Source organism: Pelophylax lessonae (assembly GCF_965119305.1).
Source record: "Pelophylax lessonae genome assembly, chromosome: 12".
In the NCBI taxonomy this organism is placed as follows: domain Eukaryota; kingdom Metazoa; phylum Chordata; class Amphibia; order Anura; family Ranidae; genus Pelophylax; species Pelophylax lessonae.
The window spans coordinates 79071976-79089819 of record NC_138779.1 but is presented as its reverse complement, the minus strand read 5'-3'; the positions used below and the strand labels follow the sequence as shown (position 1 = coordinate 79089819).

General features: G+C 41.7%; 1 protein-coding gene across 5 annotated transcripts in view; it reads left to right on the top strand.

Annotated features, from left to right (window-relative positions):
* Positions 1 to 17844, top strand: part of PLCH2 (phospholipase C eta 2) — a 1017756-nt gene that overhangs the window by 926439 nt on the left and 73473 nt on the right. For all 5 annotated transcript variants that reach the window (XM_082273768.1, XM_082273764.1, XM_082273765.1 and 2 more), the window contains 2 exons: positions 7926 to 8033; positions 11353 to 11477. In XM_082273768.1, coding sequence (XP_082129894.1) covers positions 7926 to 8033; positions 11353 to 11477 — 233 coding nt within the window. The remainder of the gene's footprint in view (positions 1 to 7925; positions 8034 to 11352; positions 11478 to 17844) is intronic.

Here is a 17844-nt window from a genome sequence, read left to right as displayed (position 1 = left end):
ATGTGTGTGTGTATATATATATATATATATATATGTATGTATGCCTAAAGTCTGGAACCCATGGACATTACCAAAGACTGGGTTTCCTCCTTTCTGATGAGGCTCTAACTACAGCTCCCTTCAGTTGCTCTTTGCAAGTTTTTCTGCCTTTATTTTTGCCTTCAGCAAGTGAAATGCATGCTCAATTGGGTTGAGATCAGGTGATTAACTCTGCCATTGCAGAATATTTCACTTCTTTTTCTTCAAAAGCTCCTGGGTTGCTTTTGCAATGTGTTTTGGATCATTGTACATCTGTACTGTGAAGCGCCGTCCGATCGACTTTGCTGCATTTGACTGAATCTGGGCTGACAGTATATATCTAAATACTGCAGAATTTATCCAGCTGCTTCTGTCTTCTGTCCCATCATCAATTACCCAGTGCAACTAGAAGCCATAAATGCCCATACCATTGCACTGCCTCCACCATGTTTTACAGATGATGTTGTGTGCTTTGGATAATGAGCTGTTCTCCACACTTTTTTCTTCCCGTCATTCTGTTACAGATTAAGCTTAGTTTCATGCGTCCAAAGAATGCTTTTCCTGCACTGATCTGGCTTTTTTAGATGTTTATAGCAAAGTCTAATCTGGCTATTCTGTTCTTCAGGCTTATGAATGGTTTGCGGCTTGTGATGATCCCTCTGTATTTGCTCTCGTGAAGTCTTCTCTTGATTGTAGACTTTGATAATGATATGCCCACCTCCTGGAGAGTGTTCTTCACTTGTCTGGATGTTGTGAATGGGTTTTTCTTTACCATAGAGAGGATCCTCCAATCATCCACCACTGTTGTCTTCCACGGACGTCCAGGCCTTTTTATGTTGCTGAGCTCACCAGTGCATTCTTCTTTCCTCAGAATGTACCAAACTCTTGATTTGGCCACTCCTAATGTTTCTGCTATCTCTCTGATGGATTTGTTTAGTTTTTAAAGCCTTACGAGGGCATGTTTCACTTGCATGGACAGCTCCTTTGAACGCATGATGTAGGTTCACAGAAATAGATTCCAAATGTAAATACCACACTTAGAATCAGCTCCAGGCCTTTTACCTGCTTAAAGTGATTGTAAAGTCTCATTTAAAAAAATAAAAATAACAAACATGGTGTACTTACCTGCTCTGATGCAGTGGATTTGCACAGAGCAGCCTGGATCCTCCTCTTATCGGGTCCCTCTTTGCAGCTCCTGGCCACTTCCTTCAGTCAAGTGCCCCCACAGCAAGCAGCTTGCAATGGGGGCACCCGAGCCGAGCTGCAGCTTCGTCCGTCCGTCCATTCAGACACAAAGCGGATGTTTAGCCCCGGCCCCCTCTCTCTCTCGATTTAGGTGACTGACTTTAATTGACAGCCGTGGGAGCCAATGGTGCTGCTGCTGTGTCTCAGCCAATTAGGAGGGAGAGTCCCAGATGGCCGAGGGACTCGTGGACATCGCTGGACAGAGATCGAGTTCAGGTAAGTATTAGAGGTGCTGTGGGGGCTGCTACATACAAAAAGGTTTTTTTATCTTAATGCAAAGAATGCATTAAGATAGAAAAAAAACCTTCTGACTCTACAACTCCTTTAATTGATGAAAAAATGACGAAGGAGTAGCCCACACCTGGCTATAAAACAGCTTTTGCTTCAATTGTCCAATTACTTTTTGGGGAGATGGTGATTCTTAAGATCTGTAATTCCTAAACCCTTACTCCAATTAGGATGTACAAACCCTCAAACTAAACCTGAGAGTGTATTTTCTGCCCATATCCATTATATAACTATAGCTTGAATACGTTTTGGTAAATGCCTGAAAATAACTAAAATTGTGCCTGTGTCCAAATATATATGGACCCAACTGAATAAAATCTGACCATTGTAAGCAGAAAACGAATGCAGCCTTCTCGTAAGAACTGATAAGCTGCAATATAATAAATTTATTGTTTTGGGGTTGAATACAGCTTTAAGCACTTACCATTGACAAAGGCCTTTCATACAGTCAACAGTAATGAATAGAGAGATTGATATGGTCACTAGGTGGTAACTGCTTCTTAGTAATTTCAATTTCTCAATGTCTTTTGATGCCATGCCAGCACAGAGGAACCTGTGATTTTCCAGCTGCTGTTGAACTAGTCTTCATCTTGCTCAGCTGGTCCATCTTCCAAGCTGTCTCATATGGTGCTTAGAGCAAGTTCCTAATTCAGCAGCTGAACCAACCCTATCCTAGCGTGCGTTTGATGCCAGCCGCAAAGCTGTAAACCTCCAACAGGAGGGCACATCTGTGTCAGCATCAGTAATGAGCCCACGAATATGAAAGTGGATCATTTCAATACCCGCAACATGAAACTCCGAGACATCTCCGTCTCTTGCCAAGTCTTGGCATTAAGAACTTTGCGAGGGATATATATTTCTTCCCTTAGAAGAGACATGTCTTGCGGATACTTTCTGTTTCTATAGAAACAATCTTGATGAAAAGAGACAGAATAACCAACAGTAGGGAAGATGTATGGGTAAGCATGCAAAACCCATGTGCTCCTGTAAGTGTTCTACGTGAAGGTGCTTGAGTTGAGCTTTTTGGTGTTGCTGTTAATGGGTATAAACTATCACAGTGGTTTATAACTGATCACACAAGACGTGATTTTGTGTAACCCACAGCAACCAATCAGATCGCACCATTTATCCTTAAATTTGCCATGGGGCACTGCATGTTTTTCTTCGCCTTATTAAAGTAAGAGCAGATAGGTTTGTTTAACACCTTAACGGCCCGAAGTACTTAAAAGCTTTGGAAGCAGACTTGATTTTGCAGTTTTATGTGTCAGGTTTTTTTTACCTTTTTTCTTTTTTTTTAGCTTTCTGCCTGTCATACTGATCTCCTTGGCTTTCTGCAGGAGAGAAGAGAAGACCCAATGCTTTAGGCAGAGCAAAATTTAAAGCAAAAAAAGATACACGCTTTCATTAAGATTGGCTGATTTTAGTGACCATAATATACAGTGAGGGCAAAAAAAGAAAATGAAGTGGCAATGGCACCTAGGGTAACTAACTGGATGCGTAGGATACAGAGAGGGATAGAAAGCATCTCCTAGTACATCTTCCCTTGTCCTTTTTATTTTTATTTTTTTTCCTTTTTTCTTCTAGTCTTTCCCCTAGTTATTAATTCCCAGTGTTTATGGTATTTGCCCACCTGGGCTACAGTTTTCACCAGCACTGTAAAAGTCATCACAAGCCTTTTTAATACAATACAGGGATTCCCTTTATTGTTAAATTGGTTCTAAAGGCTCAAGGCTTTTAACTTCATGCCTTCTATGCATAAAGGTTAAAAAACCTTCTGTTTGCACCAGCAGCCCCCCCCCCTCCCCCAAATACCCAATACTTACCTGAGCCCCATTGTGAATCAGCAATGTAAACGAGAGCCTCTGCTTTCCTTGGACTCCTCCCTTCTCATTGGCTGAGACATTGGCTCCTGCTGCTGTAAATCACAGCCAATGAGAAGAGATAGGGGGCAGCGCCAGCCGCACTCTCTGTGTGAATGGACTGGCAGAGCAGCGGCTCTAGAAAGAGCAAGGTTGAGTGCCCCCACAGCAAGCTGTTTGCTGTGGGGGCACTTGGCAGGAGGGAGGGGCCGGGAAGGTTGGCGGGGGACTCATGAAGAGGAGGATTGGGGCTGTTCTGTGCTACACCGTTGCACAAAAGCAGGTAAGTACAAAGTGTTTGTGTTTAAAAAAAAAAAAAACAACCTTTTACAACACTTTGTGAATCCACCTTAACTCAGGTACATGAGCAAAAGTTTGTTATTGTGGTGATGTCCCTGAGTAAGTGTTACGCAAACATATTGGAAACCTTGTGTCATATCTGTGTGAAAAAATACCATACATAACCATATGACATGCCTTGGATTTTGTATTACCGTTTCAAAAAACATGAAACATTGGAAACGAATTGGCAGTGGCACCCCAAAAAATGGTAATAGTTAAAGGGTAACTCCATTGTCGTGGGGGGGGGGAAGCAAATAAAGAAAAAACAATATAGCATATACAAGCTTTGTTATACGTCTTTTCAATCTCCAGCCTTTGTCATTTTCTGAAAGTGCAATGCAATATGGCTACCTGGAGCTGTTCTGTATACAGAATGTGTACTGACCACACCCCAGAAACATAATTTCCTGCTTGTCTGATTGGCTCACCAATTTTCCCAGAAGTCTGCCTAAGATACAAGTCAGATTTCTGGCATCTCCTGCAATAAAAATTTAATTTTTGGAGAGATATTCCCAATAGAAACACGTCTAAAGGGATGCAGGCCCTGTAGATGTCCTCATTAGTGCTCTGCAACTGCCACATCTGGTTGGTAATTATGAAACCATTGGTTGATAAACAACTGGTTGATAATTATGAATTAGACCCACTCAGCACAGGAGAACAGAAGAACAAACAATGATTTCTTCAGAACAGCAAAAGGTAGGAATCTGCAACAAAGTTTATTACAATCCTTGTAATGTACAGAGATCACCCAGAGGGGGATGTTTTTTTTTCTCATCAAAAGTGGAGTTACGCTTTAAAGCTTGGATAAATATCAGTTGAAGCAGAAAAAATGAGTGTCTAATAATTGTATCTTTTCAATGTCAATTGATATTTGGCCAAGCTTTGTATATCACCACTTTTTGGGGTCTCTCTGCCATTTGATAGTTTTGAAAAAGAAATGGCAGCGGCACCCAAAAAATTGGTAATAAGTAAAGCTTAGATGAATTTCAGTTGACGTAGAAAAGATGAATGTTCAATAAACGTATCTTTTCCACGTCAATTGATATTTGGCCAAGCTTTGAATATCACCATCTTTTGGGGTCTTTCTGCCATTTGATGTTTTTTTTAACCTTGACTACACAATATTTTCTACCAGTCCATAACCACTGGATTTGAACCAACCCAGGGCATCTGTGTGCAACCATTGTTTCCTAAAAAGCTGCATAGACAGACGTATTCTCCATATGCATGTAATCAAGGTTGTGTGTACCACTTGCAATGGTGGTTCGCAACCTCAACAGATGTGGGTCAGTTCAGAGTTTCCTATGCACATTTGATTTATTACATACATTTTATTTTGTGCCTTACCGGCCAACATTTCCAAATACTAAGTAGTCTACTGTTTTTCTTTCTCTCCTCATTTCACTGTGAGTCCCCTCTTCTTTTTTTTTTTTTTTTGTGGGGAAGGTAGTTCTTAAGTTTCTACAGATGATGATGATATCCTCTTGAACCATTACACAGATGGGCTCCCGATCTTCTTTTCAGGATCCAGCTGCCTGGCATGTTACATTCTGATTTACAATCATTTTACGATCTTCTTTAAAATTGAGCAAAAGCAATGAAATGCAACAGCCTACTGAAACAATCTGTTCAAGTTACATTTAATCAGGCTTTTCACTGCGTAGTTGTTAAATCTAAAGGGGATTGGACAATCCGATTGTAACATGTGTGGACAGCATTTACTGGAACCGATACAAATCCTGTAGCTGCTGACTTTTAATAAAAGGACACTTACCTGTCCAGGGATCCTCACCCGAGCCATTGCATTCCTGTCACCAGCATCTTAAGGTTAAGTTCAGACTGGAATTAAAAGCAGGCGTTTGAGGGGGTGCAAATGATACAATGGACAACACACAGTGCTGTTCACATTATTAAAACCTGAAGCTTTAGCATCGCTTTGCTTTAAAATTGAAGCCTCATGTTGAGTCAGCAGGGGTTTGAAGCCTTTTAACGCCTCCCGTTTAAGTCAATGGTAATGATTCGCAAACGTTCTGGTAGGCATTTGCGGTGCGGTTGCGGGGTGTTAAAATTTGTTTATTTCCTGTAATGTTCCTATCCATTGTGGAGCAGTTTTAACGTGCCTTAACGCTCATCAAATGCTTCAAAACTGCCCATAGGGCCTTGTCATTAACGCTTGTAAAATGCCAGTCCAACGCCCATACTAAAGCTCATTATTGTGAGTCTAGGGCTTGTTTAAACTTGACTAAATTTCTAACGCTTAACAAACGAACCTATAGCGTGAGTATGGGCATTAGACTTGTGTTAATGAGCTTTAGTATGGGCGTAGACAGGCATTTTACATACACTAATGACAAGTTAAAATTGCTCCCCGAACGCCCTATGGGCAGTTTTGAAGCGTTTGATGAGCGTTAAAGCGTGGTAAAACTGCTCCACAAACACTTATTCCATTACAGGAAATAAACTAATCTTAACACCCTGCAACTGCCTGCCACAGCATTTGCGAAGCGTTACTGTAGACTTGAATGAGAGGCGTTAAAACCCTTCAAACTTGACTTGACACGAAGCTTCAATTTTAAAGTGACGCGACACTAAGGCTTCCTGTTTTGATAGTGTGAACAGCACTAAGTGCTGGCCATTGTATCGTTTGTATAGGCGTTTGAGGGGTGGTTTCAACGCTTCTCACACACACTGCTTTTAATGCCAGTGTGAACTCGTTATAGGAGCTTTTTTTAAGCGTTAGAATTTGTCAAGTGTTAACAAGCCCTAACGGTGGGCAGCTGGCTATGTTTCTTTTGGCTTCACAGTCTGCTGCCCACTGCGCATTGGTGAATGGTCCCCCTATAGTGAATGGTCCTGTAGTCTTCTGGGACCTGTGATGGGGAGAGGAGAACTTCTGATCAGCTTGCCTAGGCGATCTGAGTGGAAGTGGGAGCGTGTACCTATCAAAACTAGGTACCCGCTCCTCCCCCAAAAATAACGACATGCCAAATGCGGTGCAGGAGGGGGGCTTAAAGCATAACTTACCCTTTTGGGTGTAGTTCAGCTTTAACCACTTCCGGACCACCCACCGCATATATACTGATTGGAGGGTGACCCGGCTGCGCAAAATCACAGTACATGATTTTGTTCAGGGGTTTTCGGGGGCATGCATGCACCGCTCCTGCTGTGATTGGACACAGCGTGAGCCAATCAGCGGGTCCAAGGGCTGCCAGGACCCGCTGACTGTTCGGAGGAATGACAGAACAGTGGTCTGCCTATGTAAACAAGGCAGACTACTGTTCTGTCACATAGGAAGAGAGATATCTTGTGTTTCAGCTAAGGTAAAATACAGATCTCTCTTTTCCTCTAGTAAATCCACTCCCCCTACAGTTAGAAAGCACTCCCATAGGAGCAGACTTAACTCCTTGATCACCCCTAGTGTTAACCTCTTCCCAGTGTCATTTAGTGCATGTCTTTAGCACTGGTCACTGTATTGGTATCACTGGTCCCCAAAAAGTGTCACTTCTGGGAAAATAAGCCATTCACACAAGCAGGAAATGACATATCTGGGAGGGGCGTTCTATACACATTCTGTGTACAGGACACCTCCAGGTAGCCATATTGCATTGCATTTTAAGAAAATGACAGAGCTGCAGATAAAAAAGGAAAGGTATTTTCTAATCGCATTCAATTACAATATGACGTGTCACAATTGTATATGCAATATTATTTTTCTCCTTATTTGCTATTTTGTTTTGCCACGAAAGTGGAGTTACCCTTTAAGACAAATTTCCAAATCATTTACAAGGGGGCATTGTCAGGAAGGTCAGGAAAGATAGAGGTCATATTAAATAAAAAGATTTAGCTCCCAAAGGTGAGTGGCCAGATGGAACCGAGTCCTGGCAGATGTAGTAGGGGTAATCATCAGTAAATGAATTCTGCTGGATGTGCATAGGCTTATCGTTCTTCAGCGGCTGTAATTGTGACGCCTGCCTTACCCTCTGAGCTCTTATTTTGTAATTAGATTCCAAGTACTTCCACGGAGTGTAACTTGAAGTGCTTTCAGGACCCGATCCTCACCCTCTTCAATATAACCAGATAAAAATAAACTTTAATATAAGCTATGCAGTGACTTTATTGATTGTGTCAGCATGTGTTGAAGTCACAAAGTCTTCTCTGTTTGTTTAACAGTTGCTTTAAATTACCAGTCGGAAGGAAGGATGCTGCAGCTAAACCGAGCCAAGTTCAACAGCAACGGGAACTGCGGTTATGTTCTGAAGCCAAAATGCATGTGTCATGGTGAGAAGATGATGATGGAGTTATGCTTAATATTGCCGACAGCCTTGCAGAGGGTCTGCACTATTTAGCTACTAGGGAAAACACAAATCTGAAACATCCTGTGTCCTCCTTACACAAGTTAAAAATAACATTTTACATGCACCCAATATAGTATATGGTAGATAAGGGTGAACTGCACCATTGGCAGAAACCAGGTCTTTGTAACCACCATAAACAAGCAAAAGGGGTTGCAGCACCAAGAGGGCTCTGTATATTGTTCACAGCAGTGACTTTTCAGGCATTCCTGACTTTCCTAAGCTTGATCCCTGAAACATCGCCACTTAGGATATATCTAGGTGGGAGCAATAAATAGAGCTCTCTTTTTGTGCTGCAACCCCTTTCCTGCTTCTTAATATTTGTGTATACTGTATAAAGAACAGACCTAGATCCAAATATCAGTACATAGAAAGAGGTGCAGGCATTCATACCAACTTTCTGAAATGAGAGAGGGGGACACCATATAGTAAAAAATATGTAAAAAAAAGATCTGCCTTGGACCATGAAGAATTTGCAAAAAATAAATAAATAGTTAAACGTGTGAGCTTTGTCCACTGGTGCACAGGAAGGGGCCATTCCCAAACTGTTCCCACAAAGTTGGGATCATGAAATTGTATAAATGTCTTGGTATGCTGACGCCTTAAGTGTTCCCTTCACTGGAACTAAGGGGCCAAGCCCAACCCCTAAAAAAAACCCCACACCATAATCCCACCTCCACCAAATGATTTTGACCAGTGCACAAAGACATGGATGAGCAAGTTTGGGGTGGAGGAACTTGATTGGTCCTGACCTCAACCTGATAGTATGCCTTTGGGATGAATTGGAGCAGGGACTGTGAGCCAGACCTTCTCAACAAACATTGGTGCCTGACCTCACAAACGCACTTCTGGAAGAATGGTCAAACATTCCCATAGACACACTCCTAAACCTTGTGGACAGCCTTCCCAGAAGAGTTGAAGCTGTTATAGCTGCAAAGAGTGGGCAAACTCAATATTAAACCCTATGAACTAAGATTGGAATGCCATTAAAGTTCATGTGCGTGTAAAGGCAAGCATCCCAATACTTTTGACAATATAGTGTGTGTATGTATATATATATTTATTTTTATATTCGGGGTGCACGATAGCGTTTTTTCACAGGGGAGTACGAGTACTGATACTTTCGGTCAAGTACTCACTGATAGTCGCACTGCAAAGAATCGCATGGGGTCTGAAAATGGAATGCGGTGCAATCAGTATGATGAGTCTGGGTTCACACAGGAGCGGTGTGGGGAACTGCCTGTGGTTCAGACAGGAATCGGACCACATTCCTATTCGAATAGTATGCGGCTCTATGCAGTGCAATATGAGCCCATTCATTTCGTGTGGGCTCAAATCACACCGCAATGGTATCAAGATCGGGTATTGGAGCATTTTCACGAGTACTAGCATTAATGAAAATACTTGGGCTGGCGTACCCTTTCACGTCTAGATGCATAATGTAATTTGTTTTTACGAGCACCTACACATGTTTATGAAGAGTCTAGAAGCACGGGGGTTGATTTACCAAAAGGATAATTGCTGTTCACTTAGAAAGGTGAATGTTTACTATGCAAATTGTTTGTTCGTGTAGCTAAGTGAATGTTAGTAAATAGTTTGAGCTCACTTTAAACTTCCAATAATATGGTAGCAAATATTCTGTTTTTGTTTTCATCTACCTGGAACATGATTGGGTATCCAGCGTGAACAACGTTTTTCTTTTACTTACTATCACATTGCAAAGTGAACATTAACTTTTTTTTTTTTTATCCAAACTAAAAAGCTTTATTAGGAATTACACATCATAACATTGCCAGACAGTGCAGTGCAATAATCTTATATAGGGCAAACACATCAACACTTGAAGAATCACACAAGCATCCGAAAGCAGCAGAAACAAAAACACACAGTGTGCACCATTGATGATACTAACATTACACTCCCAGCCAATATTGATCGAGAGTGCACAATATATAAAGATTTAGTAGCAAATGACAGCTCTACCCAGTATTAAGCCTGAGTAATCTGTCCATGATCAGGTCCACTGTGGCAAGCCCAGGCTAGGGACATCTAACCAGGGATCCCAAAGCTTTTCATATTTTTGTGGACAGCCTTTGTGTTGATATATACATTTTTCCATCCGCAATGCATTACCAACATTATTAATCCATTCCCCAACTGTAGGAGGATCCTTAGACATCCAATGTATCATTAATTTACAAGCCTGAAACAGGGCTCTTACTATGGCCTCTCTAGTATTGTTATCCCTGTCAAATTTGTCAAGTACACTAAGCAAGCAGGATTTTGGGTCAAGCGGAAAGGACACATGAAACACCTTATTAAGGGTATCCATCACCCCCCTTCAGTAGGGGTGCAATTTTGGGCACCTTCACAGTAAATGAATCAAGTCCCCATGATCACGGTTACATCTGGAGCAAGTAGGCGTTGGCAAAAGACCCATTATATATGTAACCTATGAAGAGTATAGTATATCCGCAAAAGAATATATAATTGGGTCAATCTCTGTGTCACGTTCAACGAGCAGGTCGTCACTGATTGGAAAAACCTCCTCCCACTGATCTCCAGTACGTTGGCCCATATCCCTTCCCATTTTTCCATCACTTGTAGAGGATGTTGTTTCAAGAAAGACTGCCAACAGTATGGCATAGCTTTGTGATATGAAATCTTTGGAGGACTCCGTTTCCCTAATGAGACTACACAAGTGGGTCGGGGATAGAATCCACTCAGATGACTCGCTCTGAGCCTCAACAGAATGTCTTGCTGCATATAGTAGAAGTGCATTGAGGACGGAAGGTAAAATTTTCCCTGAAGTGAACAGTTTCTATTCCTTTAGTAAATCAATCCCACAGGTTTTATTCATGGATTAAGCAAAGTGTACATTGATTGTCAAGAACATATCTTATCGGTAGTGATGTAGATGCAATAAAAAACAATTTTAATGGCCCATCTTAAGAGACATTAAGAATTAAAAAAAAAAAAAAATGCTCTAAGCTGCATCACATAGTAACATATTAATGAATGGACTACTTAAAATGTGTTTTATGAGGTTTAAAGCATGCATGTACCCCCAGGAAAACGAATAAATGTTGAGTAGGCTGTAATAGAAGCTCCAATGTCTTGGGGACCCAACCTAGGAACTATCTTCAGGCCAGCCATCAGGAATGAACAAATTGCATTTGTATATAGTTACAATAAATATTATTAGAATTACCCATACAATTAAACTGTCACTGTTCAAATTTTAGGTGCCTTTAACCCAAATTCAGAAGACCCCTTACCAGGCCAACTTAAGAAACAGCTTGTTCTCCGAATAATTAGCGGCCAACAACTTCCAAAACCAAAGGATTCCATGTTGGGAGACCGAGGAGAGGTAAGAAAAGATTTACATCATTATTTCTAGCTCTAGCATCCAGATTCAGGTAGTTTTTGGTCCAGGGCAGGGATCTTTCAGGTATGTGAGGGCTCAGTACTTTCAGTGTAAAAGATAAATACAAAGTATTTTAAAATACGTAAATGGTAAATATGAGGCAATAAAAATCTGATAAATTATAATCCTCCTCTACATTATCCTCTACATTGTAAAAGTAAAACAACACACTCAAACGCAATAAACTACCCATATTTTTGTAAAATATAAAAGTCGAGGTTGCACTAAGTAAACAGATACCCAACATGTCAAACCTTAAATTTGTGTGCGCCTGTGAAATGGTGACAAATTTCAGTACCCTATATTTTCCATAGGCAATGCTTCAAAAGTCCCCTATAGGTCATCAGTTTAGTGTTACGGAGGAGGTCATGTGCTAGAATTATTGCTCTCATTCCGGCATGCACGGCAATATGTAACGTGTAATGCTAAAGAGATTGTAGGTATTCCTGGGCTTAGGAAAAATACTCTATATCTATTAATCCAGTGTATACTCACACCCAAACTGGTATGATTGTGGGCTGCTGCTGATAAAAAGGAGAAATTCCTTACTGTGAAAGATGGGTGTATGCATCAGCACTGCTCACTCTGTAATGTGTAAATCTAAACCATGTGAATATGTGATATCCTAGCATTGTCCCCAACACCGATGCCAGTGTGAAAAACCTATCCATATATACCAATCATTATATATATATATATATATATGGATTACATTCACAAAACTGGTGTACAAAGTGCAACAATACGGAGTATGTAAACTGCTGATTCATAAATATTTGTTGTTACACCAAGATTGCTACTACTGTGCAAAAAACATTTAAAGTGCAAACACATATAAATTATTTAAACTTCATGAGTGTGTATAAAGTGCCAAGTGAAAATATCCTAAATAATTAATAATGGGATAATACTCAAATAAATGAATACACTGTATTAAATATACACTGCACTTTTTGCCCAGTAGTAGCAAGCTTGGTGTAACGACTACTGTATATGAATCTAAGTGTTTTGTACCCAATCAGTGCCTAAATCCCTTTTAGAGCCGTTTCACACTACTCCGATTTAGGACGCGACTTGTGTGCCTTCAAGTCGCCCCAAGTCTCCTGTCATTACAAATTCAATGTAAATGAATGAGAGCCGTCTTCATATGCACTACTGAAGTCGCTCCGACTTCAGAAAAGGTTCCTGTACTACTTCAAGGGGACCTCTATCCGACTTGTGCACATAGACTTCGGTCGGATCCTTATCTATTTTCAAGCAACTGTGATCAGACTTTCCAGAAAGAAGAAAAATATTACCCAGGCATTCCCCTCAGACAAAGTCGCCTATCATTTAAGTCTCTTCAAAGTCTCTTCAAAGTCATGCTAAAGTCGGCGCTAAAAAGTCGCTCCTTCATTGGGCGACTTTGAGTCGGAGTAGTGTGAACTGGCTCTTAATCCTACCAGAAATCCTGTGAGCCCAAAACTTCCTGTGCTTTCTGCTTTTGCTGCACTGAAATCACACGCAGTTTTAACAGTCCTGCCTAGCTGACCTCTGTGAACTATATAGAACCCTGACCCTCCCCCCCACAATGTTATGAAGGTAAAGAGAGGGGAAGGTGTACTGTAGTTTTAAAGGGGAAGTATAGCCAAAGCTATGTTTGCTATACTCCTCCTGGGGATCACAGGAGTGAAATTCGTTCTGCACCCCTGTGACCCATTTTAATCTGTCACTGACATCACTCAGCCAGTCAGGCTAGGGAAAGATCTCAACTCAGGATCCACCCAGAAGCCAGGACAGACACCTGGCTCAACCTCTCAGCGAGCTGCTGGGAGCCTGAGCTAGCCCCCTGGCTCCCTCCACAGCCCAGTGCTCCAGTGAGTGCTGGAGGGGAGCGCAGAGAGCTAGTGACTGACAGTCATGGCTCTCTGCTCAGAGTAGAGGGGAGAACTGAACAATCAGTGGTATTTGATCACTCAATTCTCAGTGCACAGCTGGTGGCGGACAGCTGCAGCATTGGATCAATGTTGCATCCACCTAGTAACTATTAATCTTTATTTTTTTTCAAAAGCCGTAATTCTCTTTTAAAGTGTTACTAAACCCACAACGGCAAAATCAGTCTGTGTATGCAGTAAAGCATGCATGTTCTACTCACTGTGAAACCTAAGGTGTAATCCTCTGCATTGTGTATAAAGGCTGCTTGATCTTGTAAGCACAGATCCTCCCCTTCTTCCATTGACTCCAGAACAGGTCCAAATAAGAAAGAGCCTTTGGAGTAAAGCTACACATGCTCAGTTTGGTGTGTATCACTAGAGCATTTTTTTTTTCTTGGGAGGGTGCATGTGATCAGCACAAGGCCAATCAGCACTGTCCAAACAGAGGGTCAGGGGTCCTGGATCCTGACAGGACAGCTCAATGCAGTATAAAAACTCCTCCTACAGAATTTACCAAGAACTGATAGAAGTCAAAAGGCTGCTATATACAGCTGATGAGAAAATATATTTATCCATTTATATTTACTAAAATAATTGCATTTCCATGTTCTGTGTACTGTGGGAGACCAGATATAGTGAATGCAGAGTCCTGCGTTTAGTAACCCTTTAATCATGAGTAAACAGCCTAGGGTGGCAACACTGCTCCTGTATATAGACCCAGTACATTGAGTGTGTTGTCACTCTAGGACAGGAAAGTGTGTTAGTGGCAGGATCACCAGAAGTAAAAAAGCATAAACCGCTAATGCAGCCACCACTTTTATGGCTCAGTTCACACTAATGGGATGCAATTATTTCACAATTTTCAGTGTGATTGTGTAGTGTGACTTTGATGGGACTTTTATATTCCGTGGAACCAAGTTGCACCAAAATAGCACAAGAACCTTTTCCTAAATGAGTCGCATTGATAAGAATGGGCACCAATGAATTTAATGTGATTTCCCTTGTCATGCAACTCATTCGCAAATCATTCGCAACATAAATTACACTAGTGTGAATCAGCGCTTAGGGTAATATGCTGCACTACTGTTGTTCTTGGGTTTAGATGCATTTAAATGGATCTTGATTGCCACCTGCTGAATGTTTAGTGACACTGCTATGCCCTCTTTTCATAAGGAAAAACGTGCAATGCCTGTGCTATTTCATGTGCCAGTCTTTTGGATGCTAGTTTAACCACATAACATTCACCAATGAGCTATTAAGTGTCAAAGTTTTCTTTGGCCAACTCAATTAGATCACTCATTTGGTTCGTTTAGGAAGTGAAGCTGACTAATAAAAAAAAAAAAAAAAAAAAAAAAAACCTCTGACCACCAACACAAAAGTGGAGAAAAAAAAATCTCCAGCACTGAATGGATGATGTTGCTTCCCAGGAAACATTTAAAATGACATTATGATGTTGAGCCAACTTGGTTAGAGCTTCTGTGTGTAATCCAGGTGCTGCCACTGCATTGTACATGAGGCCAACAAGCTGTCAGAGATTGCCTTTTTGTTGGTAATGTTCTGGGAACAACATTTCGAGTATTTTTAGAAAATGCAGTGGAGTTTTCCAGTTCTGATCTGCTTTTGATCATGCCAATTACGGCATCCATGGCACCTTTTACTCGCCATTGGATTTCTCCACATTTACTTCTAGTGTTCCACTGTTCATATATTGATACACTGGTCAAATTGTTGGTGCTTTGCCTTTAGTTTTGAGCAGAGGTCTTCAGTACGAGGGCCACATTGCATATTTTACAAATCTCAACAGGCCAACAAAAAAATCAGTTTTATAAATGACTGACTCAAATTTAAATGAATGACAAGTTTTGTTTGTAATAAACATGAGAAGGTTTATTACAGAAAATAACATTTAGCAAAACAAAGCAAAAGAATTCCAAATAAACTTGAGTTCTTCTGTCAGAGCCCCTTTTATATCAGATTCCTGCCTTACATGGGAGTTCCTATTCGAGTCCCCTCTTACATCAGGGGGTCAAATAAAATCTTGCAGTGGGCCAAAAATAAGCCCACAGGCCATAGTTTGAATACCTCTGGGTTTTGAGCAAAGGTGACCAGCAAGGAACAAGCATGATGCGTGATGGCTCCTATTGGACCCAGGCAGCACTTGGAGAGGGGTAGCAAACTGACTCTCAAGGTTTTTTTTTTTTTTTCTTTACAGCAGTTTTGTGTCATCAGTTTGCAGCGTCTTACGGGTGGCATTTCCCCATCTCATACTGCCGCCCGTAGTTCAAACTGATGAGTATGAGGAGGCAGAGTGTCTCCTCCAGGGAACTTCATGGTGTGCGCAATGACGTCAGACATAAGCACACGCCATCTCATGCAGGGCAGGTTTTTAGGGTGATGGGCACTGCAGTCACACGAGTGACAGGAAGGTTGAGGACAGACAGTGGGTGTTTGGTGGACTGGTCCGGTGGTGAGTTATGGAAGAAGATAACCGTATACATAATATTTTCTAAAGGGTATACTTCAATAAAATAATAGATGTGTGGCCTTTTTTTGGGCGTGATTTTTATATTTTTTTTTGGGGGGGGGGGGCAGCATTTCCTTCTTGGACCCAGGCAGCACAATGTCTTGGGCCAGCCCTGGGGGGGCGCGCAGCAGCATACCATAGCCAGGAACACATCCTGAGTTGCTGATTTGACAGTGGGGGGAGCAGCAGCTTACCATGGCCAGGAACACATCCTGGGTTGCTGATTTGACAGTGGGGGGAGCAGCAGCACACCATGGTCAGGAATACATCCTGGGTTGCTCATTTGATGGGGAGGGGGGGCAGCAGCACATCATGGTCAGCAACCCATCCTGCGTTGCTGATTTGATTGGGGAGGGGGGGGGGCAGCAGCACAGTGGAATCAACTCTGCTCTCTCCTATGGTCTGTATGTTTACTCTCAGCACATACACACTGCCAACGAACATCAATGGCCACTAGTCTTAGTCTGAGCTCTGCTGTGCTGTAAATTAGAGGAAGCCAATATATACACCAGTTTAGGTACTTACATTAGCTGCATTTTGCACACATTGGATGATTTTGAAATCAGTACATGGTCACAATATTTTTTTTTTTTAAGTTAAAAGTTAAGCTTTAAACCTCTTTAATATCCCTAAAGATGATATCTCAGTGACAGGAGAGTTGTATGACATTATTTGCAATTGATTGTTCTGTGTGCCTAGCAGTTATAAAAGTGTCACACAAGGGACAGTACAGGACACCGATAAAAGGACATTGCAATGTGTCTGGTGATTGAACACGGACTCCTCGGTGCGCAATCAACCTTAGCAATCATTTTGAAGAAGGGTTGACATTTTCTTTATTAATAAAGTGTTACGTCTGCGAAGGTCTGACACTTGCTGCTGAGGACATTTGTAGTTGATTCACTCTCAGCATAGATGTATTGACTTTCCATATATCATTGTCTGTTTTTGTTGGTGAACTTTCAGGTGTTTGTCACTGGAAAGACAATTTATTTAAAGTGCTCTATTACCTGCTTCTGTTAGAGCTGAACTATATATGAGCTGCACAATAATTTGGGGATTGCCTGCAGGGGTGTAGCAGGGCCCCACAGTATTGCACTAGTGAGAACGTGTGGGCGGGGCCACCCATTTTGCTCTGCATACGGGGGTACATTTCACGCAGAGCGTGATCATCAATGCCTGGGACTAGGTGGATACTGCGGTCAGGTGAAAGATCTAACATCAAGGCAGCTGCCTGACTTAGAGATGGGTCTTCACTGTATGCAGTAATAAAATACAGAGTTTCTCTGAAAAGTGACTTGTCCCATGCCACGACACACTGTAACTTGTTGTTTGCATTAGGAGGGACACGCTGAGCTTGCACCCACTTTACCAGTCCAGTGTACCTCTGTTACCTCACTCCCAGTAACAGAATGGGGTCACCCCTTGCACATAGCGCAGACCTCATGCGTGCACTTATTAATTCCCATACTTCATGACCAGGTCACAGATCTCAGTATACGCGAATTTAGATCTGGTTGCGATTGGATACTGACTGCTAGGGAGGAAGCCAGAACATTGACACCCTCACTAATGGAGGACCTGTCACCTTACCAGGTACCACGCCTAACCACTGTTTGCTTGCAGCTTGTTCCTTCACTTTGTTACTCATAGTAACTACATCCCTCCTTGTCTTGTGGAGTTAACCCTTTTTGTAATGGTGTTACTTCATACCACATAGTGCTTTACAGACCCTGGTTCATTAGATACACTAGAACTACCATGCTTGCTTTTGAAAAACTTCAGACCAGGCTCATAATGGTTAATGTAACTTTACTGAAGAAGTGTGGCACAACCATTCAATATGAACATCTTTCCCCTAACTCTAACTAAA